This window comes from Pinus tabuliformis, chromosome 5_1 (genome assembly GCF_031772625.1).
Source record: "Pinus tabuliformis cultivar Carrire ecotype Pingquan chromosome 5_1, CPIR1, whole genome shotgun sequence".
Lineage (NCBI taxonomy): Eukaryota > Viridiplantae > Streptophyta > Pinopsida > Pinales > Pinaceae > Pinus > Pinus tabuliformis.
The window spans coordinates 232,044,936-232,070,537 of record NC_142305.1 but is presented as its reverse complement, the minus strand read 5'-3'; the positions used below and the strand labels follow the sequence as shown (position 1 = coordinate 232,070,537).

Sequence of the window (25,602 nt, the reverse complement as noted above, 5' to 3'; positions counted from 1 at the left end):
GCTTCTCTACAATAGTCATTGAACTCATTTGATTCATATTCGGTTCCATTATCGGTCCTCAATATTTTGATCTTCTTCCCTATTTGATTTTTGACCAAGGATTTGAAAGAAGGAAACCATGAGAATACTTCGTTCTTCTTCTTTAAGAAATATATCCAAGTTTTGCGAGAGAAATCATCCACAAAGATAACATTATATAAATATGCTCCCAAAGATGTCACGGGCATCATACCAGATATATCAGAATGAACCAATTGCAAAATGTTAGTAGTCTTGCTATCACTTGAGGGGAATGATCCCCGTACATACTTGACAAACACTTTCATGGTCTACTTTAAATTTGAGCATACTTGTCATCATCTTCCTCACATCGGGTAGAGCCTTATAATGTAGATGAGCAAACCTCCGGTGCCATAATTTGGATTGAAGAGGTGTGTCGCAAGGCATAGCTCCCAATGGGCTTCCTCCAACTTCATATAGGCTATAAACCTTGAATCCAAGAGTAAATGATTCTTTGAAATTTCTTTTGCAAACATGTACGTTTCCATTAATGAATACCACCTTGAATTCTTTGTCTTGCATCGTCGAGATAAATACCAGGTTCTTCTTTAGATTAGGTACATATAGTACTTCTTTTAGATGAATGGTGTTACCTTGATTCAATTGAAGAGTAACATTCCTAACTCCCTTCACGGGATAGGAGGCGTTGTCCCCAAGAATGATTTCCAAATTTGTATCCTTTTCTATCAGACTTGGAAGAGCTTCCTTATACCCAGTGAAGTGCCTTGAGGCACCACTATCAATCAACCAGTTTCCCAAGGTATTCGGAGGAGAGGTAGCAGAGAGGGCAGATATAAGATAATTTTTTTTGCTTGTTATCAACAACATTAGATTTATCATACCTGGAGTTTCTTGATCTTTTGGGAGGTCGACCATTTCCATGTTGAGTAGCAGGAGCATTCCTTTTCCCTTTGTTGTTGAATCTGCCATTCCTTTGATTGTTGTTGCCCTTGATATTGTTGTGGTTGTGGTTGTGGTTGTCATCATCATGAGGTGTATCCCTTCTATTAGGACACTCCCTAGCATAGTGGCCAAACTTGTTACAAATGACGCATCTTCTCTTCCTTCCATCTTTGAATCCCAGTCTTCCTTGACATTGCTTCGTTGAACCTGCATTGTTCTTCTTTTTAGCATGAGTGGAGAATGCAGTAGGATCATTCCTATTTGAAGGCATGTCTTTTTCTATCATCCCTGTCTCTTCTTGAGAATATCTAGTCAGCAATTCTTCAAAACCTGGAATCCTGTCGTTGTTGAGGATAGTAGTGTTTAACACATGCCATTCACGAGGGAGTCCTCCAAGGACAATGAGATCGAGCTCCTTATCAGCAATAACTTCTCCAATTGAAAGAAGATCATTTGTGATCTCGGTAATCCTCATGAAGTAGGATTGGATATCTTCACCTCTTCCCTTCTTTATGTCCTTCAACTTGTTCTTGAGGAAGAGAACTTGGTTTGCATAGCTAACCTTGAATATGACAACCAACCTGTTATACATCTCCTTGAATGTGTTCAAATCAGAGATGTATGCAACCAAATGCTTATTGATAGAATCCCCGATGAACTTCTTAGCTTTTACTTCACCTTTCTTGTACTTTGTCTTAGTGGCAGCTGATGCATTTGAAGGAGGTTCAGTGATATTTCCCTACACATAATCCATAACATCCTGCTTTTCCAAAGTCAAATCAAGAGACATCTTCCATGCATACTAATCAGACTTATCATTGAGCTTGTCATCAGGCTTGAAGTAAGATGTGGAGGACATTGACTCTTGTCCCTGTCCAACAAATCTCAGTGATTGCTCTTTTCACTCTTGCTTGGGCTTTGTCTTCACCTTAGCTCTGAAACCATGTTAATTTTATATAGCAATGGTTTGTTCTATGCTTAAGAGCAATTTACTTCAATTTTTTTTATTAGCCCAATATCAATTTCCAGATTAGCAATCACATTAACATGACAGTAAATGCAGATAGAACATAAATAAAAATAGTAGAAGACAAGCCAAGACAAGAGGACACAAGATGTGGTGCATGCCAGGGACAAACCCCAATGTGGGGAAACACTTTGATCAATTTTTCTTATTATTCTTCAGAAGTTCAATAGAGAGAGTACAATATACAAATTTCACTTGCCCAATCACAGTGAAATCTGTCCAATCAAACTGCAGTCACAAGAAGCCCTAACCAGAAAGTCAACGCTGGTCAACGGCGTAGAGTTTCTCTTCCAAATCAGCTCGGTTAAACCCAGTGAACTCAGCCTCCAACAACAATCCAAATCAGCCCAAAACAATCCCGAAAATATTAGTCAAACTCGGTCAACGCAGAGGTCAAACCTGTGGTTAACTTCCTTGCGGTCAATGCTGGTCAAACAACTCAAATTGCCTTGATTTCTGTGCCCAGAAATGCAGCCTGTCCAAACAGAATATTCCCAAAGAAAAACACAATCAAACTTGGTCAACTGCAGCTCGTTCAACGCTGGTCAAACCCTCTTGCAATTTGGTCAACGCCCAAAACATAAAATTGCTGTCTTGTCCTTCGCATGTGTGGAGAGAGAGGTTGCCCAGAAATGTGTACGACCTAATCAGATGAGAGAGAGATGTGTGAGAGATGAGTGTCCAAATGAGGTAGATACTCTTATTTATGTGCAACGTTGAGTATGAATAGACGTGTCTTTTGGGCTTCTGAGCCTACATTAGATTGTTGGCCGACCTTGATAATTTGTCCATAAACAAAATAAATTGATAATTCCATTTGTACATGTCAGAATGAGATGATCTTTAGATCAATCTTACCCCTTTTGAGAGGAATCCAATAAAAATATCAGCTCCATCATATGAGCTGTCCAAGGTGGAGTTTGGCCCTAGTTGCCAAATTTAACTGTATGCTGCAGTTAGGAGAGATAATTCTGGGTGCATTAAAGGGCTCTTAGGGACTGAGGTTAGTGCCCTAACCAGACGCAGAATTGCAACATTGCAGCAAACTCAAATCAACCGTGGCGGGTCAAGGATATTGACCAAATTTGGATTAGAGTATTGCGGTTTGTGGAAGCCATGTATTGGAGTTGACTTGGGTGGTGATAGGACTTCAATTAGGAGCAGATTTCGCAGTGAAGGATTGGACATCATTGGTCTTGTGGAGGGCAACGTGTTGATAGCACAAAGTAGCCCTAGACAAACTATCTTGAAGTGATGAAGAGGAGCTGAAGGTTGGGTGAAGGTTGGTGCCGAAGTGCAAGACCTTGATGGACAAAGGTGATTGTCCGCGTGGTAGTTTGGAGCTCGGGATTAGGCCTACCTAGAGAGAAGATTGGATTAGCCTGTGTACATGCTAGAAAAGTGACATGCAACATTGTTAGGTGGCATCCCTCTTGGTGTCTCGATGTGTTGTCCTTTGAAGGACTAAGGGGCAGCTAGTGCGAAGGACCGCTAGTACAAGATACGCCATCGAGTTTGCGCAACGAAGTTTGTCATTGTATCTTGTATACCATAGATTGTTGTATTATTCAGATTTGGCGTAATATAACAAAGATTGGGTAGTACATTATTGTACAATATTTGTTAAAATTTGTGTATACTTGTTCATATGTGATTTACTGCTTTATATTTTCCATTGTGCAAAGTAGTTATGGTTGAGATTCTTGGTTTGCTAGCGTTAGTGATTTTAAGATTCTAACCTAGACCCTGTTACCACTCAAACTAGTAGGGACCTAAAAGGGGCTCCTAAGAGGGCAACTACTACGTTAAGGGCAACGGTGGAGGCTTAGCCTAGTTTCACGACAACTAAGTCTCCCTGCTCTTTACGGACTTTCATCGATGGGAGGAGTTCCAGTAGTGTAGGGATCACTTGTAAAGTATATGCCAATGGATAGGTGGAAAGTGACCCTGGAAACCCTTTCCCAAGGATGGAGTGAAGAATGGAACTTGCTTTTCTCTTTAAGCAAGGGACTTGGTCCTCCAGGGGTAAGGGGTGAGGATTGGAGGGTTGAAGGAGAAGGAATAGGCTTATAGACGAGGTTCTCAATCCCTATAATCCTTAGGAAACTTGGATTTCCAGATGGTCCCTGACAAATAATCTTTATTGAGAAGTGGGACCACACGGGCCAAGTGGACCCAGTCTAGGTTCGGGGATGGAATGTAGCAACCAATGATGTTCCTATCCTGGACAAGGTGAAAGGAAAGGACCAAACACGAATATTTCCTTCAAAAGGTTGAATTGATCCGGTCATGGTCTAGCCTTGGGGATGCCTAGGCAAAATTCGATCCTAGAGCTAGGGATTGGGATTCTCGGAGATTCAACTGTTAGAATTGCCTCAAATTTGGAGGAGAGGGAGGGGACCCACCGGCGCAGTAGCCTGTAGGAGATCAAAATTTTTCCTTGGGTCAATTCTTGGGAAATTGATGCCCTAGGTGACCTAATGGGGGTAAACCTAGGGAAAAAGGGGAAAATGGTAAAAATAGGGTTAAAATGATCACCCTTTTTGAGGGATTAGTGCCTAATTCACTTGGGGATATGGAGTCAAGGATGTTGAGTAAGAACTTGGTTTCTTGATCAAGAAGGCTTGGAAAGTCAACTTCATCCAATGTATCTAACATCAATATATAGCCTCCTAAGGAGTTCGAATTAGCCTATGGGCATACATTAGCCCCTAATGATAAAATATTGTGCAAATAAAATCCCTATTGGTGACAAGCCCACGAAACTAGCTCACAAGTGTAAAATAAGCCTCACAAGGGGCCAAATAATAATATGTACATGTCATGGGGCCCTCCAAAGGCCTAATAATGTCCTGGAGTGCCATACTGAGGAATAAATTCCTTGAAATATGATGGACAAGGGGGTGGCCCCTTGTTCTCCTAGTAGTAGACCTGTGGTGTTCCCAGTGGGTCTGAGGGCACATAAATGACCCCATGGGTCTCCATATGAATCAGAGATGCTTGTAGATCCTCTGCAAGTGTCTGAGTGGTGGAATGAATGTTGCCATGACATCGTACAAGTCCTGGGACACTTGCCAAGAGTGTGGGGCTCCTGTGGGGGCCTGCTGGGCATAATGTACCAAGCATATCACCATCATCCCAAAAGTGGATCGCTAGTAGTCTCTGAGCATCGATGAAGATCCGTGGAGTGCTGTCTGCTGCTGTGGAGGCCAATGGCTCTCTATGCACACCCTATATGTGCCAATGTAGACATCTAGGGGTTAGGATCCCGTACAGGGAGACCAAACCCAAATGGAAACCACATGTAATCCGACATAAGATCCAATGCGTCCCCTAGGCTTTGAATACAACTAGTCATTAAAATAATTGGATAAAAGAGTTTACAAATCATGGATAACAAAGTGGGCACTTCATAATGGCATGCCCTTCCGTAGTGGGTTTTGGCATGTGCTAGTGTCTCCAAGCTCCAAAGGGGGTTAACCAAGTACCATATTAGGTGGTTTAAACCAATGTTTTAAAAAATGACCGACTCGGAACCGACTCGGCCGAGTTGGTCTGAGCCAGCCTTGGATTTTGTGACCTGGCCTATGAACCGGTTCGGCCGGCTGGATTAATACCGAGCTGGCCGAGTTGTTACACAACTCGGTTGGCTCGACATTAACCCGACCGGCTTGGCCGAGTCCTTATCAACCCGGCCAGGTTACGTACAACGACCATTGAACCCAAAAAAAGGTTTTTTTATTTTTATTTTTATTTTTATTTTTGGGGACTCCCTGGGCTTCCCTATCTGACTCATGGGTTTCTCTGTCTGACTCTGATTTCTAGTATTGATACGCTATTCATGGTTACTTAAATTTTTAACATTACCATGAAATGACTCAGGATGTTTGAGAGTGGTTCCGGCCTCATTGGATTTCATATGGAGAAAGTAGAATTTTAGATTTCATTCAAAATCCAGCAGACTTATCAGTTTTTCAGTTTTCAGGATTTCAGGATTGCAACGTTTCCATTGAATTTTGCCATGTATTAGGGTATGGAACTCGTATTTAATCAAGAGCACCAATCCCTCTATGTACCTTGATGTTAGTGACATTGGTTGTCGAACTCCTTCGGGATTCGCTCCCAAACCGGGAGCTTAAGAAAATGTCGCTCCCGCTCCCGTTTTCGCTCTCGCTCCCCGCTTTCGCTCCCGCTCCCAAGTAACACTGAGCCAGATGATGTTGGCAACACTAGCAGTAGCCAGTAGTACTGGTTAGAGACTTTTGTTGTAGAGGCCATTTCTAGCCTCCTTGGTTATGTGTTTTTGTTTTGATCTCTATATCATCATCGCGTATGTATTGGACAGTGCACTGGGTGGCATTTTGATATAATGGATATATTCATGAGCCTACTTTGATCATATGCTGTCTTCTATCTATACTCTAATGTTGTGTGTTTGGAAACATGAATGAAAATCTTTAAAATTATGTGTTTTTATAAAAAATAAATATTTAATGTATTTTTTACAACGACCGAGTCATTGAAATCGAGCTGGCCAAGTCGATACCGAGCCGGAGTCGGAGTCGGAGTTGGAGTTTTAAAACATTGGTTTAAACCCTTAAAGGGAGTAGTATGTCCAAGGTACATCCCTCTAATGGGGGTGGCAAGTGATAATTAAGTGGAATGGAAAAGGGAATGAGAGGGGAAACCCTGTGCCACATATTGGGGCATAGGGGTAGTTGGATAAGGGGAAGCCCACACTTGGGTATGTAATGTGTAGGACGGAGCAATCGTGGTACACGAGGTGCCCCAACCTTGATTTTTCCACCCTTCTTTATATGCCTTTTTCCTTTTATGAATTTTCTTTCATTAATTGCTCGGGGCTCAAAGGACAAGAGCATGATGTGTAAGATATAACAATGATTACCCCCTTTTAGGTAGGGTGGTCAATTGCCGTCTAGGGGTTGGGACAATCATGGGTTCTTGAATGATAAAGGAGGCTCATCTAGGGCTTATGGAACCAGGGTGATGACCATGGATTGGGGTAGAGCTCATGTATTGGCTTTTGCCCATGTGCTGATTATTTTTGCCCCGACCATCTTTTGCATTTTTTTGGTACAATTTCCTGTTAAATATGGCCAATTATGCTTTTTTCTTTTTCTTTTAGTTGCTTCAACCTCCGGGGCATCATTCTAGGCATGACCCAAGATGGGGGCAAGGGGATAGAGAGGCTGGCCCTATGTGGACCCAGGTGGGAGAAATGATGAATGGGGGTATAATGAGTGGAAAGGGAGTAATATATGCGGGTAAAAGAGCGTGACCACGCACGCAAAGTCAGGTTTTCCCAAGTAGTACCACCCTAGAACTAAATGGTTGATAAAGGAGATCCCACGGGACTAAGATCCAAGGGTAACATCTAAAAGAGATCAAGAGGATGAGCACAAACTAAGCCCACCCTTTTCGCTAAATCCCCCCATCAATCCATACCCAGAAGTATCCATGAGAAGTAAACCCAATCTTCAATTACCAAATGACAGGACATACCTTTAGATTCAGGAGGCCCACTTTCAAACATACGATCAATACAGGTGGGTGAGGGACCACATGGCTGCCTCAGGTGGCAGAGGAATAGCACAACGAGCCAACAGGAGGTTGCAAGGGGCTGCCGACTGAGGTCCATCATGGAGAAAAATTTCTCCTGGGGATATCACCCACGAAGTGGTGGGTAACAAACCCAAGATCGTGGAAATTCAACATAGTATCAGAGCGTGTCTGAGCTACTTTGGAAGTCAGTGAGTCAGAGTTGGGCACAACGAAGTACAACTTAAGAGGGAGTTGGTCACATTGTAGGTGACAACGTCGAAGTTGCAGGTTGTTATTCGGTATGAGGACAGGTTGGAGGGGTTGTCCAACTATAGTCCATGGAAGGAAAGGATCAAGTTGGTCTTGTAGGTCAACAGGATCTGGGAGTTCGCCGAGAAAGCCATAAAGAAGCCAACTGACCCAAAGGAGCTAGAAGTGTACAAGGATTTGGATACGAGGGCGAGATTGATCATCCTAGATGGTGTGAAGGATGCCCTAATATCTCATTTGTCCGGGAAGAAAACTACACATGAGATGTGGATGGCTCTTCAGAATTTGTTCCAGAATAAGAACGAGATCCGAGTATTGGTAGTGGAGGATAAGTTGAAGTCCACCAAGATGATAAAGGGTGAAGGCGTGACTTCGTATCTGACGAGATTGTCTCAAGTCAAAGATGAGCTTGTTGCCATCGGTGTGACTATCTCAGATGGAGATATGGTAAGGATTGCCTTGAAAGGGTTCACCGAGGAATGGAGGCCCTTCATCAAAGGAATCGTTGCCAAAGAAAAGTTGCCAAACTGGGATAGGCTGTGGGGTGACTCCATTCAGGAAGAGTTGTGAGACGAGGATCTTCATCCAAAGAGGAAGTCTTTTGATGATAACATGGCACTTGCAGCACGAATGAAGGGTAAGCAAAAGAAGGACATGAGTAAAGTCAAGAGTTTCAATTGTGGTGAGATGGGTCATTATTTGTCGAGATGTCCGATGAAGAAGAAGGGAGATGATGAGAAGCGGAAAGGAAAGCAGGTCGCCGGCGTTGCCACTTCAGCTGAGATAGATGATCTCACCAGGAGATTGGAAGAGGAGGACCCTGTTATGATTTCTCATTTATCACAGGGTGCTATCGATGAGGATGGATGGTACGTGGACGGTGGTGCAACGAAGCATATGACAGGGTCATAGGAAGTTTTTGAGACTTTCGCTGAATGGGACTCGAAGTTGCACATGGTGTTGGGTGACAAGAGTCAATTGGAGATCCGAGGATCGGGATTTTTGCCATTCAAGATGGAGACAGGATGTGTGATTCGGGTCTAGAATGTACTGTTTGTACCAGGACTTAGATATAGTGTGATTTTCGTCTCGATGATCGAGAGGAAGGAGTTTGAGGTCTTGTTCTAGGATGGGAAGGTAAGACTCAGGCCCAAAGGCTTTAGCTCCAATGGTATTGTGCTTGGAGTTAGAGAGTGTATGGTCTCTACAGGTTGACATGCAAGCTTGTGGATCATGGAAAGAAGCAGGTGGAGCAGGTGCAGGTTCCAGTGAAGCAGGTGCAGGTGTAGGCTTCAGAGGAGTAGATACAGGTTCCTGAGAAGAACGTTCACCTTCCCGAGAAGGTCCGAATTCCAGAGACTCAACGCAGTCGAGTTCGAGAGGGAGCTTGTAGATTCAGAGGGAGACTTCACAGTCCAAGCAGAGCGCATGGTCAGGGGGAGCAAGGGTACTCCTACAACTGCCAAGAAGGAATCATGGAGAGAGTGGAAGAGGTTAGATATAGGAAAAGAAGATATGACATCAAGTTTGCGCAGTGAAGTTTTTCATTGTATCTTGTATACCATAGACTGTTGTATTATTCAAATTTGGTTTGATATAACGAAGATTGGGTTGTACATTAGTGTACAATATTTGTTAAAATTGTGTATACTTGTGCATATGTGATTTACTGCTTTATATTTTCCGCTGTGCAAAGTTGTTTTGGTTGAGATTCTTGGTTTGGTAGCATCAAAGATTTTAAGATTCTAACCTAGACCCAAGATTGTGGAAATTCAACATCACCTAGTTCCTTAAGCGTTTAATGCTTCATCTAAATAAAGAAACTCCTAAATGTCCCAACCTGATGAGCAAGAAACTGCTAAATCTTAAAGGGGTATTAGAAAAGCATAAAGCAAGCCTGGGTTCCTAAGCTCTGCACCAAATGAAGACAACTCATTAAAGTATAAGACACGCCAAAGGGGTGGAAAAAGCAAGCCGAGGAAAAGGGTAACTCATGCCACCATGATTGCTCCTTCTTTACATCATTAAACTCAAGATGTTGGCCCCCCAATAGCTAGTCTCATGGTTGTGGTACCTTTTTTGAAGTTTCTCCCACTCCATGATCACCATGTCACACACACCTATGGATTGATGGGTCAACTTGGGACATGTCACTATTGTTGAGGGCTAGAAACACCCAATAGGGGTTGTTGACCTAATCATCTCTATCATAGTGATAGGCTTTTCAATTACTTCTATTTATCTTAGCAAGCAATTGATTAGCTGTACATTTAAATTGTCAATTCGAGGTTTGTTGGGAACTTGCAAACTGTCATGCACAATATATGCTAGTACAATCTATTGTATCCTGAAATTGCAGCAATACGAGGGTTGTCAAAGTACAAGATAAAGATGCTTTCACAGGTCACTGATTTGATTAAACACACCAGACTTTGCAAGAAATAAAACGCTCTTGTAAAAAGGTAAATTGCAGGGAAAGTAAATCACAATTCATGAAAGTAAACATGCTTGTAGAAAATTAAACACACCAACTGCTAGAAGTGACTTGTTCAAGTAGATGATATTCTTGGTTTGTTGTAACAATTATGTAATGGAACGTGCCTATGATGCAATGAATGACAAGCAAATAACGTAGAAATGATATGCAAACTTCACACAATTCTCAACTGTAAATTGATACTGAAAATAGAGTAAAAGTAAAGCTACAGGCGAGTTGCAACAACAACCAAGATTTCCAAGAACATGCAAATCTATATGAAATTACGTAGTTAATTGTTTAACTTTGGAATTGATATCTTAATTACGTAATCTTCTAATGCTACATAACAATATGAAGCTAAGGAGGGGGCCCCACCTCTTTAAACGAGGTACCATGAAATTTTAAGTTCACACGATCACGAAATTAACATCGAGCAATTGGAGTAGCAAAGATTTTCTATTGCAAAGAATGGAGAAAATTACACAATGGTTTAGCAATGAATTTCTTCCTCTCCTTTCCTACCCCCCCGGGCTTCGAAGGAAGCTAGGTATTGATAGAAATGCTTTTTGTCTAAACTAAGTGAAAGATTAGACAACTTGAGAGAATAAGGCGACTCACCTTGTTACAACAGTCAGTTCATAAATTGGTATGAACTAAACAAAAGTTGACTCAGATTCGCTGGGCCTCGTTGGCAAATGAATCGTCCTTAATCGGTCACCCGCTTGCCTCCGTCATCTTAGATAGTGAGAGATTTCTGCTGAGCATGCTGTTGGAGCATTGATCGATGAGCTGGCATAGTATGCTGGAGTTGCAACAATGGGAGTTGTAGCAACACAAAATCTAAGGATTTTGTTCGCAACATGGCATTCATGAGTTGCAACAACTTCATTGGTCACAAGCGAGTCGCAACATCCTTATCTTCTATAAGTGGCCACGCCGGAGTTGCAACAATGGCATGGAGGAGAGTTGTGACACTTGGAGTTGCAACACCTTGTTGGCTAGCCCCACTTGTTGTGGGGTTGCAGCTGGTGTTGCGGCAACACGAAGGAGTTGCAACCACTGACCTTTGCTCTTGTCTGACAATGTTAGTATGAAATATGACAATTTCACAACATGATGCATAAGAATAAGTGTAAAAGTGGCGAAAAAGAGATTATTCATACCTTCACCAGAAATAGGGTAATAATGGATGAAAAATGCATAAGCAAGGAATGGAAAGTGGAAGAATGACATCAAAAAGGTTAGGGGCGGGTGTTGAAAATGTGCCATTTTGGACACTCGTCATCTCCCCCCAGCCAAAATTGCTGTATGTACCTTATGCAATTAATGGTTAGTCAGAGTCAGAGAGAATAGGGCTCCCATGGAGGTTGCTACGGCTGAAATCTACTTGTCCCTCATCATTTGGGAGGAGGTATCCTTTGAAACAACAAAACTTATAGCTTGTTGTCTTTAATGTAAAAATACACAAAAAGTTATTTTGTAATAATAATTTATTATATATAAAAAATGTACAAGTGATGAATGTTACAATGAGGGCCTGCTTATATACCAAGGCAGGTGTCCCTTTATGAACGGTCATGTCCTTAGGGACGTACCTCTTCACTAACTAATCACTAATTATTCATTATTTTTGAGGTAGTATTATTATCTATATTTACATTATTTTGTCTATTTTTGATCCGTAACATTGCCCCTTTTTTCGAAAAGCTTTGTCCTCAAAGCTTAATTGCTAATAATTTCTTCATTTGACTGCGTCATTTTGGCATGTGTAATCATTGACAGTACCACCTTGGGATTAGGATTGCTCGATTTTTGTATTTTTTATTTATATATATATGTAATGTAATTTATATAATTTTTATAACTTTTGTGTAATTATGTAATAACTTTTATGACTCATGCACTTAACCTTACGCCTTGTGATTGAATGAATGGACCGAATAAACATAGCCAGATGTAAAGTCACAAACGTTGACGGTTCATTTATTGGACCCTTCGTGGAAACAAGGTGGCAGCTGGCAGTGACGGATCGACGGGTATGGGATTAACTCCTGCTTCCAAGGTGACAGCCAGCAGCGATGGATCGACAGGTATGAAATTAATTGCGGCTTCCAGCAAGTTGATTTGGAAAAAGGATTCAACTATCGTATCGTCCAGATAGATGGAATCTAAGGTCTGATCATCAGGGTGGGGCTTCTATGTTGTAGACTCACTATATCGTGACCTATTACGGTCATCTTTATTTTTTTCATCTTGATTCCTATCTTGTGGCCTTTCACCTGCGTGCTCTTCACCAATAGACTTGTAAGAACACTCTGGCCTTTCCCCTTTGTGATCTCAATCATCTCTTTCTCCAACCCCTCTTTAGGTCTATCTAAAGATTTATCTGCAGCCTTATCCACATTACGCTCTCCAGGACCTGATTTTTCCTGTTCCATTGTTCGAGGTTTATCTATAAATTGTTGATCCAAACCCCGGATTCCCATAATTTCTCCACCTTTATTCTGATTATCACCCTTCCGACGTTTAGTTAATCCGTCTGTCTCATCAACCTGATTGTTCATTGAAGGTACAACAGTTGGTTGCATCTGATCAACTGGATAGAGTTCTGCCAACTTTGTATCAAAATCTTCCTGTTGGTCCAAATATTTCTTTGCTTTCTCAGCTTCATTAAGTTGCTTCAATGTATCTGGATTACGATGCTCTGTAAGTGCTTTCTGGAAAGTTTCAATTGCTGGCTCATAGTCCTTGGAACATTTAGCCTTCTTAACATATGCAATTCCTTTTCTAGTCAAAGCCCGTGCAATCATTTTAAAATCTGAATGAAGCTCCCTCCCTCTTTCAACAGCCTTGTCACCGTTTTTAATGCAATCTTCATACTTCCCCATTTCCAAATAGACAGCTGCTCTGTTTGTTAAGAAGGAGATATCTTCATCATCCAGATCCATTGCTTTCAAATAATGCCGAATAGCAACCTTAAAATCTTTCTTCTTATAAGCTGCATTTCCAAGTTCCTTTTCCTTCTGTGCCTCTGCTTTCCGAGCCGCCTTCTCTTTCTCCTCATCTGGAATATCCATTGGTTCTGACTTTGGCTCTGGCTGAGGTTCTGGTTCTTGTTTTGGCTGTGGCTTGGGTGAACTAGTATGCTCAAAAGCATCCTCCTCTGATGTGGCATTACGTAAGTTAACATTTAGTAACACACCCAAAACCTGCATCATGCGTTGATCATTAAGATATATATTAATGTTAAGATTTTTCTTAAGAATCATTTTAACAAAATCAGGTTGCTGCAAATACAATCTTGTTTTTGGGCCAGCTGTTAATTTTGCCCACAATTCTGGCCCCTGGAATATGTTTCCAAATGGAGAGGATGCGGCCCGAGATCTACTTGCTGCCTGTGCATCAACAAGGCCTGATTTTTTGAAGGATCAAACTCCAGGCCCTTTTTGTAAGAAGAAATTGCATCATCCTATATTCCAAGTCCAACATATGCTGCCCCAAGTCTGCTGTAACCCTTGGACAAATCTGCCTTAAATTCCACTGTTTTCTTAGCATCCTGAAGAGCTTCATTATACTTATGTAATGAAGCATATGCTGCAGAACGATTTGAATATAAAACATGATTGGCCAGAGCAAGAGCTATAGCTTCAAAGAAATGTTTTGTAGAAGTTTCCATCTCTACATTTGGAAATGTGAAAGAAACCTCAATTTCTGAGTATAGCATACTAGCAGCCCCATCACTTTCAGATACATTAGACACAGATTTGTTTTCAGTGTGAAATGCAACAAGAGAAGATGAATTTGCAGATTCAGATGTGGACACTGAATTGGACTCAGAATCAAGAAGAAAAGCTATCCAGATTCTCAGATATGGTAGTGGTTGTGGAATCAGGCAGTGGACAAGATACCACATCTTTGCTGTCAGTAACTGGCACCACACCAATTGGACCACATTCAGGGTCTTTCAGTTCCATGTTTTGAATGGAGACAACCATAGCAGAAATACTCACATCCCCCTCACCAACTTCAAATCTCAGACCATTAGTTTCCTCATGAAGAAGAAAAGACTGGTTTGTACCTGCAGTCTCATGCAGTTAAGTTTGCCCGAAACTTCTGCGTCTTCTTCATTGTTATGATATTGTTCATCTTCTTGTTTCATTTCTTCATTGTCGCTATCATCTTCCTTATTATTGATTTTTGCATAACTTTTCTTAAAACATGCTGTAGCTTTTGCACATGTTTTTTCTGAACGCTGAAATGCTTCTTGAATTTTACTAAACTGCTCCATGAATTCAGGACTTAAACGTAAAGGCATATTGTGCGGCGAACAACGTTCAAGGACTCACATGTTTATATTGTGCGGCATGGCTCTGATACCAGTGAAACAACAAAACTTATAGCTTGTTGTCTTTAATGTAAAAATACACAAAACGGTATTTTGTAATAATAATTTATTATATATAAAAAATGTACAAGTGATGAATGTTACAATGAGGGCCCGCTTATACACCTAGGCAGGTGTCCCTGTATGAATGGTCATGCCCTTAGGGACATACCTCTTCACTAACTAATCACTAATTAATCATTATTTATGAGGTAGTATTATTATCTATATTTACATTATTTTATGTCTATTTTTGATCCATAACATCCTCCCCTTTCCTGTATGGCTTATGATCTTCAAAGACGCCAACGAGTATGTAAATTGGTGCGACAACCATAGTTTTAAAAAACGGCCGTTTCGAAACGGAAACGATTGAGTTGGTCCGTTCCATTGCCCTCCGGAGTGACTCGGTACAAAAAATGGCTCAGTTGACCGAGTCAGCGATGACTCGGCCGACTCGGCTGTTTCCCGTACTGACTCGGCCGAGTCACAAACAGCGGCCCGTAACCCACTAAAACAACGATTTAACATTATTTTAATGAAATTTTAAGGGGTTTGTTGATTGGTTTGGACTTCAAGGTGTTTTATGAATTAGCTTAATGTTATTTGGGGTCCATTTCCCCCTCCCAAACCCTATTTAACACACTCAAATGCTCTCTACTATTGATATGCTATTCAAATTTCATGGTAATGTTAAATTCTTAAAGTAAAAGTGACATTCTCCTTAATCTTAATTTTCATCCTTTAACTTAAATTTTTAACAGTACCATGAAATGACTCAGGATGTTTGAGAGTGGTTTCAGCCTCATTGGATTTCATATGGAGAAAGTAGAATTTTAGATTTCATTCAAAATCCAACAGACTTATCAGTTTTTCAGGATTTCAGGATTGGAGGATTGCAATGTTTCCATTGAATTTTGTCATGTATTAGGGTATGGAACTCATATTTAATCAAGAGCACCAATCCCTCTATGTACCTTGATGTTAGTGACATTGGTTGTCGAACTCCTTTGGGATTCGCTCCCAAACTAGGAGCTTCTAAAAATGTCGCTCCCGCTCCCGTTTTTGCTCCTGCTCCCAAGTAACACAAAGAAGAGAAACCGTTTGGATCAAAAACGGTTAAATGATCTAGTTTATGTCCAATACAACCTCCGGCTCAAACGAAACCATTTGCTGAACAAAAGACCTGATTCAGATCCCATTGTGTTGGAAGACGTTGATCCAACATCAGATTGGGTAGTGGAGAGTCGTCCAGCAGAGTTTGATCCTGATGAGGATCTTGATTTAGATTTAGATATCGAGACATCAGTTGAACTTGAACATGCTGTTCAGTTGAATGCAGATCCCAATCCACCAGCCTCAGTCTCACAGCCAGCAAGGACTCCAGTTGTAGGTGCTTCCTCTGCTCAGCGACGACAGAAGCGCATCCGCATATCTACTCTATCTCAGCTTGCATCTGCTGCAGTTGCACAGCCTGCTAGTGGTACCACTTCTACAGCTGCAGTTGGAGATGATGATGATGATGAGGAGCCATGGGGCCCCCTGTTTGACTCTGATGATGATCCAGAGATTGATCGACATGATCTTGGCTCCTCTGGCAGTAGCTACTAGCCAGTAGCTGTAGTACTAGTACTGGAGTCTAGTCACAATTTACTTTTGTTGTAGAGGCCATTTCTAGCCTCCTTGGTTATGTGTTTTTTGTTTTGAGTCTTTGATCATGTATGACAGTTGACTATGTATTGCCATTGGGTACCATTTTGATATAATGGATTGGTTCATGAACCTACTTTGATCATATGTTGTCTTCCATCTATATTATAATGCTATGTGTTTGGAAACATGAATGAAAATCTTTAAAATTATGTTTTTTATTAAAAAAATAAATATTTAATGTATTTTTTACAACGACCGAGTCACTGAAATCGAGCCGGCCGAGTCATTACCGTTTCGGAGTCAGAGTCGGAGTCGATCCTCGGCCGAGTCGGAGTTTTAAAACTATGGCGACAACTACCAGCTCTTAGGAAGACCTATGTAATCTAATGAGATGTTGGTACAACAACAACTAGTATTGGAATTCTTTGATAGATGGGTGATTGACTTCATTGGGCCAATCAACCCTCCTCACTATAACTCCTACATCTTGGTATTCACAGATTGTGTCATGAAATGGATGGAGGCCAAGGCACTTCCAACTGTAACTGAACAAGCTGTAGCAAAATTTCTTCATGAGGGAATTTTCACTAGGTTTGGGATACTGCAGGAGATAGCTACAGATGGAGGAACTCAGTTTACATCCAGGTTCATTGAAGATTTAATGGAGAAATATAAGATCAAGTATAGAGTTACCACACCATATCATCCGCAGGCTAACGGACAAGTGGAAGGAAAAATAAGATTCTTGAGACCATGTTAAACTTTTAGACACAAAACCCTTGTTGAAAATAAAAATATGTTGAATAAATTTTGCTGTTATAACCCTTGTGCTACTGATCTTTTCTTCTTCAGAGTTTCTAGTACTTTGATACCATGTTAATTTTTAAGTACGGACTTCAGATTTAAGTTTCCTGTAGCTATTTTATTCCTAGAAATTATTTTAACTCATCAAATCAATTTTCAGCCGTAAAATAAAATTTGTAAAAAGTTTCCTATAGCTATTTTTTTCCTAGAAATTATTTTAACTCGTCAAATCAATTTTCTGCTGTAAAATAAAATTTGTAAAACTGTATAACATAAATGCTTTGGTACTTTTAACTCGGAAAATTAGCAGTGCGGTTTTGCAGAAAATCAGTCACAAAAATTGCCACAAAAACACAATGAAATTGCCCCAAACAAAATCTCCTTCGTTAATTCTTTTATGGAAAATTATGGGCTCCCTTACCAAGGAAATTGACTCTTAGAAATACATAAATTACAGCAGATTTAAACCTGGAAATATTCAGAAAATTTCCAACATTAGCAATCTCCTTCTCCCACATGTGCCACTTGTTGAAAACCTCACAGCTTCTTCCCATGTGCCAAAACAGCCTACTTGGCCTCACACATGCAGCTGATCACTGTCCTTGCGCTTTGGAAAATTTCTGCAGCTCTTTTCTTGTGTCTTCAACGTCTTAAACCTCCAATTAACTCTCACAAGTTTGCTGGAATCTCCAAATGAATGTGTCTTTATCCTATCCCTTAGGCTCTTTTTATAATTTCAAATTTAGCAAAACCCTAACCCTCAATCTCCAAAGTGATAGATGTCTAGGATTAAATCCTAACCCACTTAGATCAAATGGCTGAGATTAGATCTAAGTCACTTAAATAATTAAATATTTATCCTCAGTGTTACGAATAAAATATATAAATAATATAAATATAATGTAAATGATAATAATCATAAATAATAATTAGTTAAGCTAGTAATTAGGCTGACGAGGCATGTCTAATAGGACATGACTCTTCATGAAGAGACACTTGCCTGATATATAAGCAAGCCTCTCGTTCTCATTTGTAAATTCATTATTCTTTCATTCTTATTCACACATTTTTAATATATAACATTTGTATCCTCATGGATATCTTTATATTCCAAGTCTTCTGGAGTAATTAATTTATAGAAGGAACTTTGTTCACTTCATTTGGTATCAGAGCAGTCGATCCTCTGGCCGCTCCACCGCTGCATAGAGTCGTGTTCTTCGATTTAGGTCTTTGACCGTCAAATTCATCAACATTGTTGTCGTTGAAGCGTTTCATTACAAGAATTTGGAGTTTCTCCATTTCACTATCAACCATTTGGGCATTCAAAAAAAAATCAAATTCAAAAAAAGAAAATAAAGAAAATAAAATAAGTACATATAAAGATTTTTTTTTTTTTTTTTAAATCCCCTGGTAGAAGCCCGTGGTTTTAGAAACAACCCATGGTAATTGCCCATGGTATTTTAAAAGTAAAAGAAAAAACAAAAGGGATACAAAATCTCATACCAAGTGATATCTAAAACTTTTTACGTGGAGAAGGCCGTGGTTTTAGAAACAACCCATCGTAATTGCCCATGGTATTTTAAAAGTAAAAGAAAAAAACAAAAGGGATACAAAATCTCTTTACGTGAAAGGTAAATTTTACTTTTTACTTAAAAAGTTTGGTGAACACCGTGACCTTGTCATATGAAAAGATGTGACCTTTATATTTATTAGGTGTGGTGACATCATAAAAATTTATAATATTAAAAAAAAATTAATATACAAAGTCCAAATTCAAAAGTCGGGAAGTGCCACATTCAAGTCAAAAGAGGTGAGATATATAGTATATATAGTATATATATTATTAATATAAATTTTATATATGCTTGAAAGGATTAAGAAAAAAAAAAATAATATTTAAGAAGTAAAACGGAGACTAGTAATGAAAGATTTCCTAAAACCTTTGGTAAATGTGTTTATACATTATTTAAAATCAAAGGATCGCTCGTAGGAAGAGATATCATAATCTCTATCAGTCTTGCTGAAACAAGTAATTATATTAGTCCTAAATGTGCTAAACCAATTGGTGATTCCTGAATCAAATATAGTTGAAACAAATATTTTTGGCACATGTAACAAACAATACGATATAAGCAATTTACACCTAAATATTGGAGATTATACTTTTACCTCACAATTTACCATGAAAACCTTATGTTTTAACGATAGTGACATTGTTTTGTGATCACCATGGATGAAAACTCTAGGTTCCTTTATTCTAAATACTAAGAAAAAGTTTTTAACATTTTCTTACAAGAAGAAGAAAATAACACTCCAAGATGTTGCACTGAAACCTAATTTAGTAACGCCCGAAGATATATCGGATATTTCAAAAGTAATTTCTCAAGAAGGTAAACAAGTATTACAAAATATGCAAAATGAAATTGACAAAATCACTATTGACAAAAATGAAGAAGTTTCTCGACTTCAAAGCCATAGTGAAAAATTATTGACGCAAATTAAGAAACTTAAGAAGGATAAGAAGTCATTAGAAAACAAGGTACAACAATTTATCGAGAAAGAAGCATCAAATGTAGGAATTCAAGTTGATGACAAAACAACAAATACTGATCCAGTGAATATGACAACTCAAGAAGACAAGTCAGTTGAAGAAACGACACACATAGATGTTGCAGTTCAGACAATGAACATCCCAAGTGAATGTTCCATAACCAACTCAACAACGTCTTTGCTAGAAGAAAATATAAAAATTGGCACATGCCCAGTAAGGAGAAATCAAACCAAAAAAGTTCCATATCGGCATTCGAATCATGTGAATGGACGATTCAACCATGCTACATATTTGAACCAGTCAGAACCAAAACAACAAACTGATGTTCCAGATAATAGTGATGTAATCTCAATTTAGTTTTATGCTAACAAGTCGTTACAAAATTCCAGTGATCAAAATATTCCACAAAAGATTAATTTAGGATGGTTTGATCCCTTCTCAGTACGACAATTTTGTTTGTCACTTAGAAGATCATATTAGCTTGTATCGACGAAGATGATTGTTCCGAGACAGAAAAACTTTCGAAGCAAAAAAAAGAAAAGAGATCAAGCCTTTTTCATCCACAAGTTTTGAGGACAAATCTTTTTGAGGAAGGAGGCAATGTTACGAATAAAATATATAAATAATATAAATATAATGTAAATGATAATAATCCTAAATAATAATTAGTTAAGCTAGTAATTACGCTGACGAGGCATGTCTAATAGGATATGAATCTTCATGAAGAGACACTTGCGTGATATATAAACAAGCCTCTCGTCTCATTTGCAAATTCATTATTCTTTCATTCTTATTCACACATTTTTAATATATAATATTTGTAACCTCATGGATATCTTTATATTCCAAGTCTTCTGGAGTAATTAATTTATAGAAGGAACTTTGTTCGCTTCACTTAGTAATTTGCTAAATAAGCCAATGGGATAGCAAGCTAAGTGGGCTTGATTGTGGGGAAAAACTCCACAGTTAAGCGCGCTTGAGCCAGAGGAGTTCTGGGATGGGTGACCTCCTGGGAAGTCCTGGTTACCGGGTGCAAGCCCCGGAAGTGATGATTGATGCTATGTGATTCGTTCTCCACATTTCACTAGTTTCAATCCCACTTCTTCACCCCTGTGAGCATCACCCGATGCAATGAGTGCTAAGTGAACTATTCAAAAATCATGAGAAATTAGTCAGTTACGACTACCTCTCATGGAAATGGTCATACGTTTGAATGACTTACTTAACGCAGTTGAATCCCAAAAATGATATCTAATATAATGCACTGCGTAAATCCCCCATACTTAAATTAATGAATTAAATTAATTACTATGCTTTTCCCAAATTAGCCTTGGGAAATAAATCATATTAGTTGTTCCTCTCAAACAATCACTAAAGAAGACTTTCTCTCTTGCATACAAGACACTAGCCTATGCAGAACACCTTCTAAAGCTATAAAATCAACACGGTAGGCACCAACCTATTATTTCAGATCTTCATAGACACCAATCTATTGGAGACACCAATGCTTACTACTAAGCACCATTTTTGCAAGAGACACCAACCTGCTTGTTTGTGCGGTAACTTTCCCAAAACTTGCTGTTAGTTGGCCTCTTCCCAAGAGGCTAGAGCAAATTCGTATAGTGTGCCACATGTCGAATTCTTTATATCTGATTATGAAATTTTTAACTGAGTCATTAGCACATCTCGGATATCTGAAAATTTCATAGTTTGAAGTGTCCCAGAAAAAGAAATGTAGTGAAGATGCTATGATCACTTCTTTGAAATTGATTTCAGGACCATTCAAAAACTCTTAACTTCCATAAGGTATATCTTCAAAATTATATTGAACTAGAATATGATTTTTTTTTCCAAACTTACATCGAGTTGTTTTTTCAATATGCTCAAATTTTCACGGTCTGATTTTTCATGGAAAGCGAAATATAGCAAAAGTTCCAAGTTCGCTTGTTTAAAACTGATTTCAAGACCATTCACAAACCCTAACTTTCACAGTGTATATCTCTAAAATTATAGTGAACCAGAATCTAAAATTTTTACTTGACATACCTTCCGATGTCTTCTAAATCTGCTCCAAATTTCATGCTTTGAAACATCTTTGAAAATAAATTATAGTGAAAATCTCGAGACGACTTTTTTAAAACAGATTTCAGGACTAGTCACAAACCCTAACTTCAACTTATATATCTCCAAAGTATAAAGAACCAAAATTTGAAATTTTAATCATATGTTCCCTTCGATCTCTCCTCAATATGCTCAAAATTTCACTGTTTGAACTTTGAAGCATCCCAAAAAATGGTATAGTGAAAATGGCAAGATGACTCATTCACTCCACAAATTATATTTTTACACACACAAACACAGAGACACACACTTTCCTTCCAATGCTTTCTCTTTTTATACATTATCATAACCCTTCATGAAAAAGCATTTTTGGTTCAAAAAGATATCATTTCATTGAGTGAGTGAAAATATTTGAGTATCAAGAGGCCTGATGAGATAAATTCTTAAATGCATGAACTCTGATGTTTTTGCTAACTAGATGATAGGTGAATTGTTTGGTATATGAGCACAAGTTGAGCTGAAAACAAATTTAGCACAACAGATTAGTTTTTTGACTAGATTCAGTGTTACAGTGCACAGGGAGAGCATGGATTGAAAGTTTGAAACATGTGCTGCCTGTTGACAAAAGTAACGAAAACTTTGGATAAAACTGTGTGACGGCTATATGATGCTTTATTTATTGTTTTCTACATGCCCATTGACATACATATCCATAATGTTTCAATTTTTAAAACTGGAAAAGGCATTTGTACTGTTTGGTCAAATCTTGTGTTATAATATTAATATTATACTTACAGTTTTATATTAATAATAGTTTAATGCATATTAATATCAGGTCCTTATTAATATCAATGTAACATGTTGACACATGTTTTAAGTGCTTTATAAGTTTCCTTAATGCACCTGACCCAAAAATTTCCCTAGTTTTTGTTTTTTTAATATTATCTTTTTAATCTCTATTATTGACATTCACAACCTAACATTTTCTGCAAATTTGTGCAAAACTTCTAGCTGTTCCAGACACTTGTACCAATGCTTCAGATTTTCCCACATTCCAGAAACTTGTGCAACATAGACTTGTAGTAAAATATGATTCCACACAACATACACATTGAATGCTGTTATAAATGATATGAAATAAGCTCAATGTTTGTGATGATACAAGATCTGCTTGTAGTATAAGTGGGTAAGTGATGTGACCCTTAAGGTCAGGGTCACTTGTAAGTATCAAACATACATAATAATATATTAATATTTTAATGATTATATCTTAATGTTACCCACTAAGTCAAGGTTAATACTAAAAATAAATGGGGCTGAAGATCACAACAGTTGGCTATTGGTGTAAACTTTGGGCCATGACGAGTTTTCTTTTACTTTAATATGTAATAAATTGCAGTATTTTCTGACTTTCATCTTCTGTTAATATGGTATTTTTTTGGTTTTCCTCTTTTATTCAAGATTTCCCTCTTTTTTAGTGTCGGATCAGGCTTTTTTTGAATCATGGGACATGAACCGTACTTTTATTTCTATTACTAGGTGTTAAATTGGTGTTTAATTAAATTCTTAATATGGAGAGGCTTTTGGGGTTTTACATTAGACAGTCTTGTTACTCTGCAGGTTGTCACCGAGGAGCAAATACAAGAACATGCTCCAATATTGTTAGACTACGGTCCTTTGACTAATGACCTGCTTCTAATAGATTATGGATTCGTAGTATCTAAAAATCAACATGATTATGTTGAGCTAAAATATGATAGGGCTCTTTTGGATGCTGCTGCCGTTGCTGCTGGTGTGCACTCTGATGCTTTTGCATCTCCTGCTCGTTGGCAGCAAGAAATTCTTTTAAAAGTGCAAGATGATTGGGCAATTCAAAAGGTTTGTTTTTGATATTTTTAGTACCATATGCTGAAAGCTATTGACCTCCTAAATTCTCCATAGGACAGGAAATTGTGTGTATATGATTTTTAATATTTTTACAGGTAACTTTGGGAGGTGTGGACTTGGTGGATGGTCATTTGTTAGCTACACTAAGAGTACTGTTTGCCGAGAATTTGGAGTCTATAGAGAAGCACGATCTTATCAATCTGCAGTCCTTGGCAATGGAAGCTCCACTTGGTGCAGCTATTGAAAGCAATGTTCTCCGCACAATTATTGCATTATGTGCCATTGCTTTGGGACACTTCCCAACCAAGATAATGGAGGATGAGATGCTTCTAAAGAAAGAAGGGAATTCAGAAGCCATGAAATTAGCACTAGAATATCGTATAAAGAAGAAAGGGACACTTATTGATGTCATGAGAGATTTAACTCGGAGACTGAACAATGTAAAAAGGATTAAAGGCAAAGATATTGCAGAGGCTGATTAGAGAGTATCTGTTTTATCGTTGGGCTAAGTTGATAAACTGAAAAAGATAGACATTGAAATCCTTCAAAGGTCGGCTTCTCTCCTATTAGAGAATGCTTTTACACTTTCCAGAATGTCACGGCTTATAATCTTCTGTCTGCTTTTCCAGTTTTCAGATTGTCAAGGCTTATGAGCTTCTGTCTGCTTCTATTTTGTTACCTTATTTTTTCTGGAAAAAAATTAATAAATTTTGAAAAAGTGTAATGTAAAAGATACCTCTTAGATGGTTGTTGACAGTAGAATTGACCCTGGGATCAGTCTTTTATGTTTTCTACATTCCAGCATCTTTTCTGATCGCTGGCATGCTAGCCCATGAATGGTGTCATAACAGATTTTGACTGTCGTATACAAGGTCTAGAAGGTTAGTTTGAACCAATGATAAGAATATGGTTGAAAGTTGAAACTGATCAAAGAAACTAGTGATAGGAAATGGAGGTTAGGAGTTATCGAACTGAGAACGTGTACGTCGCTGATCTGTAGGATCACCGGCAAGAGCACCTGCTGTATCCTGAGTAGCATGGACCCATTTTGGAAGCTGAGGCGCTGAAGGAGGATCTTGAGAAGGTGGGGGAGGATTATCATTCTCGCTCTTATCATCTGAAGAAGAAATATTTTCAGAAGTAGAAGGGATAGAGAGAGGTGGCACATCCGCCGAACTAGGCTCGTAGGCTGATATATTTTCAGCAAACTTTACATCTCTTCTAATGATAACATTTTTGGACTTAAGTGGAATAAGTCTATATCTGACATCTTTAGAATATCCAACAAAAATACATTTTTCACTCTTAGGTTCTAAAGCTTTATGTTTCTCATCTAGAATATGGGCCAATGCTTCACTTCCAAAAACACGAAAGTGACTTGCATCTGGTTTAATTGAACTCCATGCTTTTTCTGGAGTGATATTCTTAAAAACCTTATGAGTGCGATTTACTATGTAATTTGCACAGTTAATTGCTTCTGCCCAAAAATTAAGACAAAGTCCTTTAGATTGAAGCATACAACTAGCCATTTCCTTTAAGGTGCGATTCTTCCTTTCAGCTACACCATTTTGTTGTGGAGTATATGGAACAATATGTTGCATTTGAATTCCATTCTCAATGCAAAAGTTGATGAATTTGTTGTTAACATATTCTCCGCCATTATCAGATCTTAGCTTAAGAATTTGATGTCTAGATTGTTTTTCAACAGAGGCATTAAAGGCCAAGAACATGTTAAATACTATGTAGGAATTTACCATGTAGGAATTTACAGGGGAAGTTCCTCAGACAGAACACCAAAGGACATCGCTTACAAACAGATCACAGATCAATACACCAATGTTCTTGACGTGGTTAAAACCCTCAAAGAGGGAAACAGTCCACGTCTTGAGCCAACACGACCACTTCAGGCAATTTATTAATAAAAGAATGAAAATTTACATAAGCTTCTCTCATAAACAGTT

The 25,602-nt window shown here is 38.7% G+C and overlaps 1 protein-coding gene and 1 pseudogene across 1 annotated transcript in view; one reads left to right on the top strand and one right to left on the bottom strand.

Annotated features, from left to right (window-relative positions):
- LOC149164255 (Rubisco methyltransferase family protein) overlaps positions 1-24,263 on the top strand; it is a 120,777-nt gene extending 96,514 nt beyond the window's left edge. Inside the window, exons 4-5 of the mRNA XM_089432004.1 lie at positions 23,375-23,632; positions 23,737-24,263. Of these exons, the coding sequence (XP_089288130.1) occupies positions 23,375-23,632; positions 23,737-24,123 (645 nt within the window). The 3' untranslated portion in view covers positions 24,124-24,263. The remainder of the gene's footprint in view (positions 1-23,374; positions 23,633-23,736) is intronic.
- On the bottom strand, positions 12,280-14,569 carry LOC149164256 (hsp70-Hsp90 organizing protein 3 pseudogene; annotated as a pseudogene).
- Positions 24,264-25,602: the final 1,339 nt, after the last annotated feature.